This window comes from Eurytemora carolleeae, unplaced genomic scaffold (assembly GCF_000591075.1).
Source record: "Eurytemora carolleeae unplaced genomic scaffold, Eaff_2.0 scaffold1432, whole genome shotgun sequence".
Lineage (NCBI taxonomy): Eukaryota > Metazoa > Arthropoda > Copepoda > Calanoida > Temoridae > Eurytemora > Eurytemora carolleeae.
Genome location: NW_019397430.1, coordinates 47,306 through 64,166, shown reverse-complemented (window position 1 = coordinate 64,166; position 16,861 = coordinate 47,306). Strand labels below are relative to the sequence as shown.

At 32.2% G+C, this 16,861-nt stretch overlaps 2 protein-coding genes across 4 annotated transcripts in view; one reads left to right on the top strand and one right to left on the bottom strand.

Moving 5' to 3' along the window:
- Positions 1-722: 722 nt before the first annotated feature.
- Positions 723-16,699, bottom strand: LOC111714246 (uncharacterized). Its single transcript, XM_023489311.1, has 6 exons — positions 16,598-16,699; positions 1,896-2,073; positions 1,491-1,549; positions 1,381-1,408; positions 1,079-1,316; positions 723-1,006 (listed from the first exon to the last, which is right to left on the bottom strand). The coding sequence occupies exons 1-6, from the start codon at positions 16,610-16,612 to the stop codon at positions 829-831; spliced, it is 696 nt and encodes a 231-aa protein (XP_023345079.1). The 5' UTR covers positions 16,613-16,699; the 3' UTR covers positions 723-828.
- The window catches only part of LOC111714245 (uncharacterized), a 46,075-nt gene continuing 43,335 nt past the window's right edge, over positions 14,122-16,861 (top strand). For 2 of the 3 annotated variants that reach the window (XM_023489308.1, XM_023489305.1), the window contains exon 1: positions 14,122-14,259. The gene's annotated coding sequence lies outside the window, so the exon portion shown is untranslated. The remainder of the gene's footprint in view (positions 14,260-16,861) is intronic. The other variant, XM_023489310.1, reaches the window with a different exon arrangement.

Below are 16,861 nucleotides of genomic sequence, written 5' to 3'. Positions count from 1 at the left end.
ATTAGCATTGTAATACTTAATTTCAAAAGCCATAATATTATTATGTCTGCTAGAGTTTATTTTATGAAAAGGGTAAAAGACTGTAAAGATGTGTCTATAATGTTTTCGCAAGATTAACAGTGAAGACGGACAAGTTTGTAAACTGCAATTTTCTTGTTTACTAAGAACACCCTTATGCAGTCAAAACATAAACAAACACATTGTGAACATAGCAGACGAAAATCTTACAGATTACAGCTTTCTCAGTATGTAACACTATACTAAATCAAAGAATTTTTTAAAAAGACGATATGTAATTCATCACTAAATTTCCATGTTTTTTGGGACAACCTGTACATACTAAAAAAGGTTGGAAAGAGACATTGAAGTTTATGCAGGAGGAAAAGAAACAAAATATTTGCAAATGGTGGTTTGAGAGGAATCGTGATATTTAACAATCAAGATTTATCATGACTCAATGTATTTAATAAAACGGTTTGCATACTTTGTTACTGCTGAAAAAGTATTTCGTGCATACTTAGTTACTGCTGAAAAAGTATTTCGTATTTTCAACTAAATTTATGCTATTCATACTGTGATTAATTATATACCACGAATCTTAATCAATCGTTAAATGCAATTTGCAAATAATATTGAATTCTCGAAAGCTATACAAATAACATTTATTTATTTCTGAGAATTATTTTCTTCTATGTTTTCCCCTCGACTCAAGTAAAGGAAAATAAACTTTTAAAAATGATTATTCTTAATAGATTCAATTACAGTGTTTGTACATTGAGATTGGAGATTGCACTGGGGTGAGAGAATTAAAGATGTTTACTATACAATCTATAAATTGTAGCTGTAGAAAAAGCGGCCATTTTGGAAATCCACGAAGTTTTTGGAGGATTTTCCAGCCTTCGTCAGAGGAACCAAATTCTTCAGTGAATTTTTGAATTCTGTCAGCTGATTAAACTCTCTCAATTGTTGAACTGGAACTGTCTGCTCTTGATTCTTTTCAGCCAATCTGAAAATTATTGAGCAAAATGTTATTTTCGGGAATAAAAAAACGATTTGAGAGAAAAAAGATATTGTTTACCTCTGTTCAGATTGCCTTCTTTTCTCCTGTATCTTTAAAGACAAAAGCTCCTCTGGATGTGGTTCGATTGGTAGCTTAAACACTGACGTCACATCATTAGAAGTGATCTCATTGGTCAATTCTATTTCTTCCCTGCTTGGGAAATCAAGAAAGCTTCCACGTGTATCGACCAGATCAGCTGACTTCCTGTTTAGCGGCTGCTTAGTCAGCTGTTCAAACTTGGCAGTACTCAGGTAATCTAAACAAATTCAAATGCAAAAAAAGAAAATTGTAATCAAAAAACTTTAATCAAAAAACTGCACCTGAAATCGGCCTCAACGTTGTTACAAACTGAAAAATAAGATTATTTAATGTTATTAGTAAAAAAACCAGAATATTGTTCAAAATTAAACAAAATTAATCATTTTTTAACCTGATTGTTGCCCAGGGTGTTAAATGAAGAAATAGGATAGAAGACTCCAGCCTTGTAAACTAAAATATCATAATTTTTAAAGAGACCGTTATCAAAATTTTAAAAGATCTGTTCCTTAACAATGCTAATGCTCGACATGGTTATAGGAATTGAGTCTTTGGTTTTCTAATCCTATACCATTGCAACCCAATATCGCAGACCATAGGTATTTATAACTAAAAATTCGGTAAGATCAAATTATCTAAGTTTGAAATATCAAAGGTTTACACCATCAGGCTGCAAGGATATAGGGATTTAAAAATTTGACTTTGTGGCAAAAAAATAAATTCTTTTACGCTTAATTTGAATGGAATTCTTATTGCTCAATGCTCATAAACATGGATTACTTTGAATTAAAAAACCCACCATTGTTTGCTCCGAAAGTATTAACTGTTCTTGAATTTCCTCTGAATTGAATAAAAGGCCCTCCTTCATTCTCTCCCTGCGGAGAAGGTCCCCCCGGAAACTCTTCTCCCTGCGGAGAAGGTGCCCCCTGAAACTCCTCCCCTGCGAGCCTGCCAATCAAGCCAATAATCAGGTACACCTGAAATAATTTTTTTTTTCAATGATAATTATGCTCTGGTCAAAGTTGCAGAGACTATGGTAAGCAGTAAATAGGAAAAGTTGTTGAACTATTCATTAGCATAACAGCCATAGCAGATCTAAGGTTATAATTTGATAAAATTTACCAACTAATTCCACTCTAATTTTTTTGCGGATATTTTGATTTATCTCATTTAATTTTTGATGTATTTTTATGAATTTTTAGGAAATTTTGGAAAACAATAGAATTAACATTTGCTCAAAAAATTTTTTTTAAAATTTAAATGTTTCAAAAACAATATTGGTTTCGCCGATCTTTTTTAATGTTCAGAACAAAATACAATTTTTGAAAACGTTGTACAAAACATCGCCTGGACGTGCACTTTACGGAGGGGAGGAAGGCCAACCACATCAATCTCTAGTCCGAACCACATTCTCCTCATGTTCTCGTCCGAACCACCTCGAAATCCTCGTCCTTTCAATATTATTTTTTTAAGTGTCCGATCCTTGAAAATAAATACATTTTTTAAAAATATGGCGACGTTAGGGCATAGATGAAATATAAAAGTTTCCAAATTAAATTTTAGACTTGTGTAAAAATGAAAATGCTCCATAAACGATGTTCTACAGAAAAGCGTCTGTTTCAAGAGCCCTTTATTTCGCGGAAAATGCCGCAAAACATTCTCAAACTCGTAAAAAAACTTTTTGTAATATTTAAGCTGAATTTGGGTTAGAGATATAGCTTACAATTTTTATATGATTAAATACTGTTTGAATTCATAGGGTTGTGACCAATTAATTGTAGCAAATGATTTGAATAATATAAATTGAACATTATTTTTTCTATAATTTTAAGCATGCGGCAGGCAGTAGTGACCTCTTAGTGCGGGGACAACAAATCTACCTTATTTGTAAATAAATCAGAAATCAATGATTATTTTGTATGGGTTGAAATGGAAAGATTAAAGGCCATGTTCACGCGAATTCTTTGGTATAAATTTTTATTTGTGAACGTTATCGATTTTGGAGGCAGAAGAGATTCAATTTTTAACCTAAATAATGTTTGACATCATTCTCGTGGATTTGAAGATTCCAACATCTCAAAATCCTTTGAAAACTTTATTCAAGTCATGTTTTATGCCCTAACGTCGCAATATTTTTAAAAAATGTATTTATTTTCAAGGATCGGACACTTAAAAAAAATAATATTGAAAGGACGAGAATTTCGAGGTGGTTCGGACGAGAAAATGAGGAGAATGTGGTTCCGACTAGAGATTGATGTGGTTGGCCTTCCTCCCATCCTTTACGAGGAGGTCGAGTATCCTATTTTAAACACGTCAAACGATGCATACCTCATTAATATCCATAAACTAAATCAAAAATGAAATGTTATAATTTATATGTATTGTATATGTATCGGCAAGTATTTAAGATCATTAGGTCACTTTAAAGTGATTTTTGATGTAGTTATAACGTTCCATTGTAAATCTATTTACACACAATAAAACACAAGACATTATCTTCATTGGGCACACAGACGATAGATATCATCAAAAAAATTTGACCGTTCTGGGCCTTTAGAACATCTTTGAGAGTTGCGTATTTCTAAATTAGGATATTATGATCATTTAGAATTAAATAAACAATCACTGTAATGACGTGCTTTTTTGTACACGCGCCAAGATTGAGCTTTCTCTGAATTTGTGTAAGTGCGCACCCGGGCATGCAATTAAAAGTTCAAGCACCCTCTATCTAGGTTTACGCGCATCATATGCTTAGAACAGGAAACAAAGACCTGTCGCAATTCAATTCAATTCAATAAGATAATTTAAATATTGAGGCTGGGGGTGTGGGGGGGGGGACAGAGTCCTTGACGTTTGAAAATGATTAAATATATATCGTTTCAAGTGAACTGAATTCACTGTGAACTAGAGAGAAAAGAAATCTAATATTCATGCAAAAGGGTGGTACGACTTCGTGACCAGAGATGCTCCAGCTTTGATTTACGCACAAATATTAGAAATTCAAAGCATTTTTTTAACGATAGCTCCACAATATTTAATTACAAACAAGGCTTCAAAGTTTAAAGTGATATAGTTTTTATGGTTTGGTATCAATATTATACAAAATGGCGTCGGTTTGCTTTTTATTCCTTATTCGTAGATTTATAATACAATGTATCAAGATTTATTATTAAAGTTAGAAACTTTCAAAACATAAATTTCCAAAGTTTTGAGAAAACAAACTTATATTTCATTCATCATTCATTAGTTTCTGCTTTTTCATTATACAGTCATTGACTTATGCATCCTCATTCATCAATCCGGCCAATATTCATCCTAGTTTTCATCCTCATTCATCAATCGGCCAATATTCATCCTAGTTTTCATCCTCATTCATCAATCCGGCCAATATTCATCCTAGTTTTCATCCTCATTCATCAATCCGGCCAATATTCATCCTAGTTTTCATCCTCATTCATCAATCAGGCCAATATGCAGCCTTCTTTTCATCCACATTCATCAATCCGGCCAATATTCATCCTAGTTTTCATCCTCATTCATCAATCCGACCAATATGCAGCCTTCTTTTCATCCTCATTCATCAATCCGGCCAATATTCATCCTAGTTTTCATCCTCATTTATCAATCCGGCCAATATGCAGCCTTCTTTTCATCCACATTCATCAATCCGGCCAATATTCATCCTAGTTTTCATCCTCATTCATCAATCCGGCCAATATGCAGCCTTTTTTTCATCCTCATTCATCAATCCGGCCAATATGCAGCCTTCTTTTCATCCACATTCATCAATCCGGCCAATATTCATCCTAGTTTTCATCCTCATTCATCAATCCGGCCAATATGCAGCCTTTTTTTCATCCTCATTCATCAATCCGGCCAATATGCAGCCTTCTTTTCATCCTTATTCATCAATCCGGCCAATATTCATCCTTCTTTTCATCCTCATTCATCAATCCGGCAATATGCAGCCTTCTTTTCATCCACATTCATCAATCCGGCCAATATTCATCCTACTTTTCAGCCGACTTTTCATCCTACTTTTTATCCTCATTCATTCTGTCTTATTCATCATCCTTTTCATCCTCATTCATCCTGTCTTTTTCATCCTCTTTTAAATCATCCTCATTCATCCTGTTCTGTTAGTTTTTTTATTATTTAAGCAATTATATATATATACTTGGCTTCCAGAGCTGAACACTTTAAAATGGAATATCCTTAATCCAAATCGGTTTATTAATCTGGAAATTAATAAAAGGAGGAGAACAAGCATTATTTAATATCGAGATTAAGAAAAAGAGTGGATCAAGCATTGATCCCGAAATCCAACATTGAAAAGTTTCCAGCTCAGAGCACTCTATCTGCGGCAATTTCTCTTTTAAATCATCGAAATTTTCTGGTGGATTTTGAAAAGTATAATTTATTTCTACTCCTGCTTCTGTAAAGTCTAGAATCCTTGATTGGTCTGGAAATGTTGCCTCCAGCTATATGAGTACAAAGAGCTATATTTATAGTAGAAAGAGAATGCAGAATTTTAGCTACCACGGATACTCATTTCATCTATATATAAATTTGGCTTGTCTGTCTGTCTGTCTGTCTGTTTGTATCCAATAAACGTCAAAACGGCTGAACCGATCGGGCCCAAATTTCTTGTGGGACATCACGTGACCACAGGGAAGGTTTATGAATGATTGAAATTTTAAATATTTGTCTCCATCAAAATTCGATCTTCATTAAATTTTTGAAAATTTTGGAAATCCACGAAATTTTTTGTGAAAATTCGCGAATTATTTTTGTTTTGTTTTACGATATACACAAAGAGAACATGTTCACAATTAATTTAGAAGATGGGCGCGAAGCGCCCTCTAAGGCTAGTTCTTTAAATTCTTAAACAATTTACGCATTTTTAATTATCTACAGTGAGACTTATGAAACTTAAAATCTTTTAATCAAATTAAATGGCGACAATCTGGCACTGTGTCAGTAACAAAGCTGTATTTCTTGAGTCTAACAGTCGTCTGCCTTACTGTACATTTTTTGGGGGTTTAACGAGAAATAAGCGAAGAGAGCTAAGTTATTTCTCAGTGTTGTACTGCCTAAAGTATAGATAAATTATACAGTGTGCCTGCTAAACGAGAATCTTATTTAAAAAACTTTCCTTTCTTTTTTATGATTTTTAATAATGAAATTTTGATTGTTATAAACAGAGAAATTATTTGCACCCAAGTCATAAAAACAAAGCGTTTCACAGAAAAAAACTACTTTGAAAAAGTTTATGTCAATACTTTTTCAAAGAATAAAAAAATTACTTTATTGAGGGGTTTGATGTGAATGGAATTTGTTGCCAAAAATGCCCAACAAACTATTACCCCCCTCCACCCTCTTTCCCTCCCCCCCAGTATTAAGACCTAGATACACAAGACAGTTGGTAGAGTTGGTATTTAGATTTTATCATGCTTTTCATTATTTATCCTTTATTTAATTGGGGTTTTCAGAAAACATGAATATTATGAGAATTAATTTTAAAAATAACCTTTTAAAATAATTAAAATCATTTTAATCGCAATGTTTTAAACATTGCTGATGTTGAAAATGGTTGAAATGCTGGTTTATATGTATATATATACTCTTCCGCTAAGTTTATTGTGAGGAATTTGCGGCATTGTTCATTGTAATTGCGCTCGTTACTCAAAGTCTTATCTATATAGTCACAGATATTAATAAATCTATTTATCAAGAAAGTGTTCAGCGGGGGTTGGCATGATTAAAAGGCATATGATCATTTAAGAATAGAAAGTAGACAATTGGCGACAAACATTAAACCAATATTGAATGGTAATGTTACATCGTCTATACGTGCAACATCCGGCCCCTACTGAACTTCTGACCTACTAACTTTCTGACCTACTAATATTGGACCTACGCCAGCTGTTTATTTTTGTATTATTTGAGGGTTAGGTTAGGTAATATAATTTCTGGGCCGAGCGCTCTGGCTAGGACAGGCTAGGGGTCGAGCGCCGCGGCTATGACAGGCTTGGGGGCAGAGCGAGGCGGCTATGGCAGGCTAGGGAGCTGGGCGCTGCGGCCACAGGTCCATCTAGCACCTGTAAAATCACGAAAAAGTTAAGTCGAAACTTACAAGCTAAATGATAAATGTACTGTAAGCTGTAAAGTTATTTATCGTCTGAAACAGATTAATCAAAGTACTGTTTTCGCCAAGTCATTTGGGAAAACTTCAACCATAAAAGTTTTAGTCACCCGGATTAGAACTAAAAGAAAGAACAAGGGAGGGGGGGGGGCATATTTTGGGGCTTAATTAAAACGCTCTGCGTTCTTAAATTAAATTGAGTTTAGCCGCGTAAACATTTCTATGTTGTGGGGAACCAGATTTTACAATTGATAAAATGTAGGTTGAACAAAAATGTAAAATCAATTAACTAAATATTTATATAGAGTTGAGCATAATTTTTATCCGTTATCTTTTAACATTTCGTTTTTTTTCAGAATTTTCACCCAAAAATTCTTTATTTTTCAAGATTTCAAAATAAAACTGGTTCAACAAAAATAAAATTTTGATTCACGCGAGTTCTTGTTTTTTTTTGACAAGCCTCCTGATAGTCAAAACGCCTAAAAAGTTGAAATGGAAAAAAATATGCTCTTTTTTCATGTCTTTTGTCATCCAACCCCCTTCTCCAGTCGCAGAAGGACGCATACAAATATAAAATACAGACATACATAGTATTTTCTAAAGATAGACTTTGTCATATTTGGACATTAAGGGTAAAGGACTTATTCTTAAGTTATTTTCTTCCTCAACGAACGGATTGGATCATTCAGAGAAATCAAAAAACCGATCGTTTATAAAATTGAATGAAAAGACTAAAACGAACGACCGTTCAGATTTTTTGGTTAAACAGATTTCTAAATCTTTATCCGAACGAATTTGAAAAATCTTTCGTTTTTTTCTGAATGAACGAGTTTTTCAAACGAACTTTTGAAAAAATAAATTAAACAATATACAAGATGAAATTAAAAATATAATGGAAGTTACTGTAGCAGGGGGGATCAGAGAGCTTAAAGATGTTTTCACAAAGCCCCCAGTTGTCCTGCTGACTGAAATTATATATTGTAAACCTATGTATGGATACAAACAAACAAACAGACAGACAAGCTAAATTTATATATAGATTAAAAATCAATATTCATAATTCTTTCAGCTTTGTGCTTCAACTTTCCAACTCAGCATAGAAAACAATCTTATTTCAGTATCGGTTACCAGTTACCACCTGTTACTAGTTCAACTTTTGGTCTTTACTCTTTTTATCTGTTATTATTATATCTTCTTCCAATATAAATTAGATTATCCTAAGATGAATGTGCCACAAGCTAAATAATGATTGAGCACATTTCTTTACCAGACACTAGACACAAGCCATTGACACTTGCTATTAGCTCTCTATATCAGACACTGGACACTAGACACCTGCCATTGACACTTGCGCGCCATTATCTCTCTATATAAGACACTAGACACCAGCCATTGCCACTTGCATTATCTCTCTATATCAGACACTGGACATTAGACACCAGCCATTGACACTTCCCATTAGCTCTCTTTATATCAGACACTAGACCCAACCATTGACACTTCTCATTAGCTCTCTCCATCAGACACTGAACACTAGACACCAGCCATTGACACTTCCCATTAGCTTTTTTTCAGACAACAGATACTAGACACCAGCCATTGACACTTGCCACTGGAAACTTTGTAGTAGACACTAGAAACTAGACACTAGAAACCAGAAACTAGAAATTAGACACTAAAACTAGACATTAGAAACTAGCCACAAAAAATTAGACACTACAAAATAGACACTAGACACTAGAAACTAGACACTAGACACTAGACACAAGAAACTAGACACTAGAAACGAGACACTAGATACTAGACACTAGAAACTAGACACTAGAAACTAGACACTAGAAATTATACACTAGAAACAAGACACTAGAAACTAGACACTAGAAACTAGACACTAGAAACTATACACTGGAAACTAGACACTAGAAGTTAGACACTTGAAACTAGACACAAGCAACTAGACACTAGAAACCAGAAACTAGAAATTAGACACTTTAACCAGACACTAGAAACTAGACACTAGAAACTAGACACTAGAAACTAGAAACTAGAAACTAGACACTCGAAACTAGACACTAGAAACTAGACACTAGAAACTAGACACTCGAAACTAGACTCTAGAAACTAGAAACTAGAAACTAGACACCAGACACTAGAAACTAGACACTAGAAACTAGACACTCGAATCTAGACACTAGAAACTAGACACTAGAAACTAGACACAAGAAACTAGACACTCGAATCTAGACACTTTAAATTGTTTTCTGAATTTATATTTCTCTATTTTCTCCTTTACCAATGCATAGATTGTTTTATTTGTAAACTCAACTAAAGCAATCAGCTAACTTTGTAGTAAAGTTCTTTTAACAGAGAATAATATAGACACATTGAAGGTCTATAAAGGGACTGTAGGCGTGAACCTGAATATGTAGAGTGGTGTGTCCGATTCCCAAGAGTACTCTTTAAACATTTGACTTATTTACTATGTCGGACTTCTCCTTATTAATCTACGGTGTAATTAACACTTTGTTCACAAGCTATTCTATATTTAAGAAATGTTAATATCTACACTCTAGAAGTGACGAAAATAAAAGTTTAATTTCGGATTGTTGAAAACCGTTTTTGACGTAAAATATTCGTTTATTTCGAGGGTATTTATTCTACGCTGGCGTGCACTCTGATTTTACAGCAATTTAAACAGTCCCTCGCCTGAGCAGTCAAAGGTTTAATAAGTATCATTGTATATTGTGGATTGCCCACTTTTTATGAATGGTCATGTCACTTAAAATTACGCTTACAGTACCTAAGTACTAAACCGAACAGGCCCAAATTATGTGTTGGACCTCACGTGGCCCCAGGGATGGTTTATGGCCTATCAGACTTCAAATATGTAATCTTAAAAGATTTTTATCTTAAATTATTTAAATTCGTAAAATTTTGAAAATGCACGAAAAAATATTATGAAATCCGCAGATTTAATTTTTTTTATATTTTACAAAGAAAAGATGCTCACAGATAAAGCCATAATTAAAAGTTGAAAAAGAAGATGGGCGTGAAGCGCCCTGAAAGCCTAGGTTATTTATAATTATATTTATATAGAGAAGTAATCCCTGTTTGTTTGTATAGTTTGTGTGTACGATATTGGTAGAACAACGGGAATGCTCTTAGCTTGGTGTAAAAACTGAGGTCGACTTTAATATGAAAAACCTAGTTTCGAGGCAAAGTGGGTTCCCAAGCTAGTGTTTAGTAGATTGAAAGTGTAAAAAAAATATTCATGCAGGGGAATTGATTAAACTGTTCAGCATTTATAAACGCCCCGGGCTGAATCGTTAAGTCTCTAAATGTTAAAGATACGAGAATATACCGGTTAAAGATGTATTTCAAGACAGTATCATCCATCTGGTTACTATTGGAAACATTTTATAGAAATATAAATACTAGACTATATATTTTATAAAAGGATTATCGCAGTTTAAACTGTCAGAGCTGGAAACTTTTGGTTTAACGGATAGATCTAAACCCACTCATCCCTTTCGTATCCTTTAAACTTTAATCTGATAAATTACGTGGAAGATATCGTCGTTTTTCTTAATTAAAAAGTGGAAGAGAGGGACCTTCTCCCTCCTGATAAATTTTTTTTGGCGCCACCTGGGATAGGGGGCAGCTGATATCTCCTTTAATTCGAAGAATGTCCACAGCCACGAAATATTCATACTACAAAATTATTAATCAAGTAGAAAAAATGCATCTCAAAAAATGCAAAAGTGCTGTATTTTATGAATTAGAATGCAGATTGTATGATCTATTATGCCTGCAAGAAAGTGATTATTTTTCTTCCAGGCGGTTAGGTCGCCCTAGGCAGTGTGCGGGAAACCAGTTGATCTCTTGATAAATGCACTTTTTGAAAACATGGGATCTGATTCCTTATTTTAGATTTAACGATTCTTTATGAAATTCTCTTAAATTCAAAAGAATTGTATAAATTTTTTTAAATATGAATATAAAAAATATAGATTATGAGACTTCGTATATGAATTGCCATGTGCTGAAATCACGAAAATTCTTATATGATAGATTTCTAAGTTGTACACCGGTTTCAAGAAATTTTGAGTAAAGGAACTTATTATTCGTCACGAACTATTTTTTTCTAATCCATATATCTTTGCAACCTAAAAGTGTAAACCTGTGATATTTCAAGCTGTAACTTTATGATCTAGCAGAATAGATCAAACCATATTACACAATCAAATGCGCAGAAGTGATAGATTTTATTTTTAAATTTCTTCAAACTAAAAATCATTGAAAAAATTACGCCCGGACAGATTTTTTGGACCCTTTTCTTCAAATGCTTTAGATTTTGGGACACCCTGTACCCTGTAGACTTTTCAATTGGATTAAGATGACTGATTTGAAATCTGAATAAATCATATTTTTATAAATATTTCTGTTAAAGTACGTTGCTATGTTTCATAAAAAAGGAATATATATAAAATTTAAATCTTTATCGAAGATTAAATGCTGAAGATTGCTGCAAAGCATGAAATGACTAAAAATATATATTTTCTGAGCTTACTTTAGTTATATATACGTAATACGTATACATATTTATATATATGAATTTTATAAATGAACTCTATAAACATGAGTGTTGAGCTAGTAATTATGTAAAAAATTGAAAAAATATTCCAAATTAAAAACAAGAAATTGTCTTTTAAGATCCCAATAATTGCTGGAAATATTTTATTTAAATATTTGAAAATGAATCTGTAAGTCTAGTTGATGTTTGTTTAATGCCCCAAAGGGCCCTGGCATTCCCTGATTTTTATTTTACCATTTTATTTGCAATTCAAATGTCAGTCTTAATACCTACGGCTACAGAAGAATGAGAGATCGTGGAAATGTAACTTTGATAATATCTGCGCTGTAAACAAAAATTTAACAAAAATTAAACAAAAAATGAAAAAATGTGAAAAAAGTAATTAAAAACAGAACAAAAACCAAACAAAAATTAAAAAAAGTAAACAAAAAGTGAAAAAAACGTGAAAAAAGTAATTAAAAAGAAAACAAAAAGTAAATAAAAACTACAAAAAGTTAACAAAAAATAAAAAAGTGATCAAAAAGTACAAAAATAGTAAAAAAGTAAAAAAAATATCAAAAAGATCTTTTCGAAGAACCCTTTACCCTGTACCACAAACCTGACAGTTGGTGAATAGTTTTGAATGTCTCCTTCCAAGATATAAGATATAAAAGACTTTTTATAGTTTATTTTGTTTTAAAACTTAACAAATTATGGAAGAAGACATTTTAAACCACTCACCAACTGTCATGTTTCGTGTATCTTTTCCTTTTTTCCTGTGACATGCAATTACTCCACTAAAATCAACACTTCCTCATTCTGTTTTTCCTTTTCCCTCTCATCTCTAGCCTCATTTTCACACACAAGTTATCTTCCTTATATCATCCTAATTTGCTTTAATTTTTTGTATTTTTTTGTGTAGGGCCTATAATTTAAAACAGCCCCTAACGGCTGGCCTGGATTCTGGCCAATGTATTGTATGTATGTATCTATATAATGATAAAAAAGGTTTTCTTAGTCGAAAAAAAAAATTTTACTTTAAACAAAAAAATTTATATTGCGACGTGTTCAAAGTCAAAGTTCGCCAAAATTTACTAGTTTTCAGTATCTCTGAAATATTGAGACCTTAGTGCACCAGTCATTCAAGTTTTTATATACATTAAGCAGATTCCAGTGTTTAGACATTCCTTTCTTTTCTCTAAAATCAGATAGTTATTCATTAATTTGATTTTATAAATTCTTCTATTTTTTAGCAGGTTCTGAAAATCTTTAAAGGAATTGAGTTTTTGTCACGAACTATGATTTTCTAATCTCTATATCTTTGTAATCCAATGCCGTAGAAGACCTTAGATATTTCAAAATATGAATTCTGTTAGATGAAAAAATCTAAGTTTGAAATATCAAAGGTTTACACCATCAGGTGGAAAAATATAGGCATTAGAAAATCAGAGTTTGTTACAAGTTCTCAATTCCTTTAAAGAACAAATATTGTTTAGGTCTTGAATTTCAATGAGATTGTTAACATTTGGTCATATAAATTTCACTTATAAGTTTTAATAAATTCATTTATGATATCAAGGAATTTAACTTAGTTTTACAAAAATTGGAAAATTTCTTGTTTTAAGTTCTGAAGCTATGAATGATCACATGCTTTTTTGCCGTATAACATTTTTCTTCTCCTTTTTTTAGGGGGGGGGGGGGCAGGGGGCATTGTTTTAGGAAACCCTTTATTTATAGATAGATAAATCTCGATACATTTTTTTTTATTTTAATTTTGTAAAAAAAACCAGGATAAAAGCAGAAAACCAATTATCGGATCCTAATTTACTAGGTTTATTAGTCACGCAACAAGTCAGATTATATTACCAGCAAATATAACATTTTAAGTACAAGCACCTATTTTAACATTTTCTAGAAGAATTCAAAAGAAAAAAAATATTTCTGTTTTAATTTCTATAATTTATCTATACATAAATTTGGCTTATCTGTCTGTTTGTTTGTATCCTATAAATGTCAAAAATGCTGAACCAATCGGGCCCAATTTTTTTGTTGGATCTCACGTGACCCAAGGAAGGTTTATAAATGATCAAAATTTTAAAAATATGTGCAAAAAGTTTTTTTTTTGTAAAAAAATTTAAAATCTTAAAAATCCAAAAATCTTTTTTTTTAAAAACCGCGAAATTTGCTTTCCTTTGTTTTTCAACGTTTTTCAACGTTAAACATGTTCACAACTGAAAAGGAAGATGGGCGCGAAGTGCCCTTAAAAGCCTAGTTTAATTATAAAATTGTCTATCCAGGTAACTTGATGTTTAAAGATTTTTATTTTTTTAAAATGAGCATGATGTTGTAAAGTGAGCATGATGTTGTAAAGTGAGCATGATGTTGTAAAGTGAGCATGATGTTGTAAAGTGAGCATGATGTTGTAAAGTGAGCATGATGTTGTAAAGTGAGCATGATATTGTAAAATGAGCATGATGCTGTAAAGTGGTTTAAAACTAGCTTTCTGATGGTTATCATATTCCATGTAGATCTATATAAAAATATAATTTTGTCTAACTAATAGTTTTATTATACCAATTATAAATTACAAAACATAACATTTTTTGGAGTATAATTTTGATATTGACACCTGACTCTACAAGAAACAATGTCTTTCTATTTCCTAGCTCAAATTACTCCGAAAACCGCTTACACCAACATTCTTTAGATTAAATAATGATCGCTCAACATCATCCCAAGTCTATGGTGATAGATGTAACGATCCAAAAAATCCAAAATGATTGATTTTTTCGAAATGTTTTCATAAGCATTTTTGATAAATGAATTTGATTTTTGCACTACGGTTCGTGATCACCTTAAATATATGGCAAACTTTCATGTTTTAAATTTATAGATTAAAAAGGACATAACCTATTTTAAAATTGTAAACCTATTAACAATGAAACTGGTTCAAATTAGTACACCATATTAAAGGGAGTAACCGGCTCTGTAAGGTAGTTGAACTGAGTATGCAGTGTTGTGGAAAATTTCTTTCGGATTCATTTGAGACATATTAAACTTTTTAAGATCTGTAAATCCTGAGTTTGAGTGCAAATTCGTCGTTCAAAACTCCTACTTTGGGGGTGGATACGTTTTCAAAAGACTACAGAGGCACTTGAAATTACGTTTATAGTCAATCTAATTGACCCAGCAAAACAATCTAATATATAAATGTCCTGGAAGTATTATAATTTAAACGATGAATATAAATCTATTGATTTGCTTTAATGTGCAGTGAACCAACGTATATTTGACTTTTTGCTGAATCAAATATTTACAATTTATATTTAAAAACCAAAAAGAATTTATTCAAAATTTTAAAATGATCCTTGATTAATCCGGGATATTTAGCAAAACAAGTAATAAAATGTTGGTGTCATACATCATAAATCAATATAAATATAAAAAATATAAGAATTAAATACAAAATGTATATAAAGAGTGTACCAAAAAAAACTTTGCATTAGGGGTAATAGCCAATGGGTACTGAAGGATTAATATTTATAGACAGACAGATAATTTGACAGATCTAAAGAAAAACAGATATTTTGATAGATCTAAGAGCAGGCGGATAATTTGACAGATCTAAAACAGGCGGAAAATTGGACAGATCTAAAGACATATACGTGTAATTTGACAGCTCTAAAAACAGGTGGATAAATTGACAGATTTAAAAACAGGTGGATAATTTGACAGATCTAAAGACAGGCGGATACATTGACAACTCTAAAGACAGGCGGATACATTGACAGCTCTAAATACAGATGGTTAAATTGACAGATCTAAAAACAGGCGGATAATTTGACAGATCTAAAAACAGGCGGATAATTTACAGATCTAAAAACAGGCGGATAAATTGACAGATCCAAAGATTAACAGAAACAAAAAACCACAATTGAAATTTATCCATTCTAAAAAAAGCGTATGGATATCTTTTGCATTGCTGATTAGTTTTCAAGGGTAAGGTTGTTAATCTGACATGTCATCCTATAAACGGAGAGTCACTTGATATAACGTACACTACAGCCCCTTTAAGCCCATTTCGTGGTGATAGATCTGAAATATTAAAACCGAAAGTTCAAAAAATTTGAAAAATACAGGGAAAAGAATTCAAGGAATGCAAAACGAAACAAACAATTAATAAGTAAGAGAGGTTCGTGAACAGAACATTTTTATAAGATGACAAGAACTTGAAAAAATAGTATTAGGAGCAAAACCAACCAACCGAACACTAAGAGATTCTTTATATTTCAAATGATGTAACACAACATGAACATGATAAACATGGACCAATTCGTAAAACAACATGAACATGATAAACATGGACCAATTCGTAAAACTATCATCATTGAATTCACACAAACTCTCATGTTCTAATCCCATATCTTTAGAACCTGATGTCGTAGACTTCAGCTATATTAAACTATGAATTCTGTTAAATCAAATAATCTAAATATGATATATCTAAGGTTTTTGCTATCATGGAGCAAAGATGTAGGTATTTTAAAATTTGAATTTGTGGCAAAGACTCAAATCCTTTGTACAAGGTCAATGAATCATGAATTATGTCTTTTTATTCATTTTATCCCGACAAACACAAAAACTGTTTTAAAGAAACAAATTACACAAAAAACTTTACCACTGTAAATTTTATATTTGTGAGAAATTATTTTTTTGACTGGACGTGAGTTGAAATTTGAAATCAGTCTCTTTAAAATATGAAATTTGTCCATAAAGCACTTACACTGGGAGGTAGCATCGTGTTCACTCTACTGTAACACTTCTAAACTCCAACTAAAACCATAGAAGAACTTTAACCAAACAACATAAAGGTCAACACAATGATAGATAGATAGTTCTGGAGAGTTGTACTGACCAATAAGGCGGTGGGATTAGGGGTTTAAAGAATATAGGAAACTTTGGTGAGTCCATATAGATGTTTCTAGAACGATGAAGATAGAACTAGAGATGGGCGCGTTCGGCTTTTTTTCATTTCCTTTGGTTCATC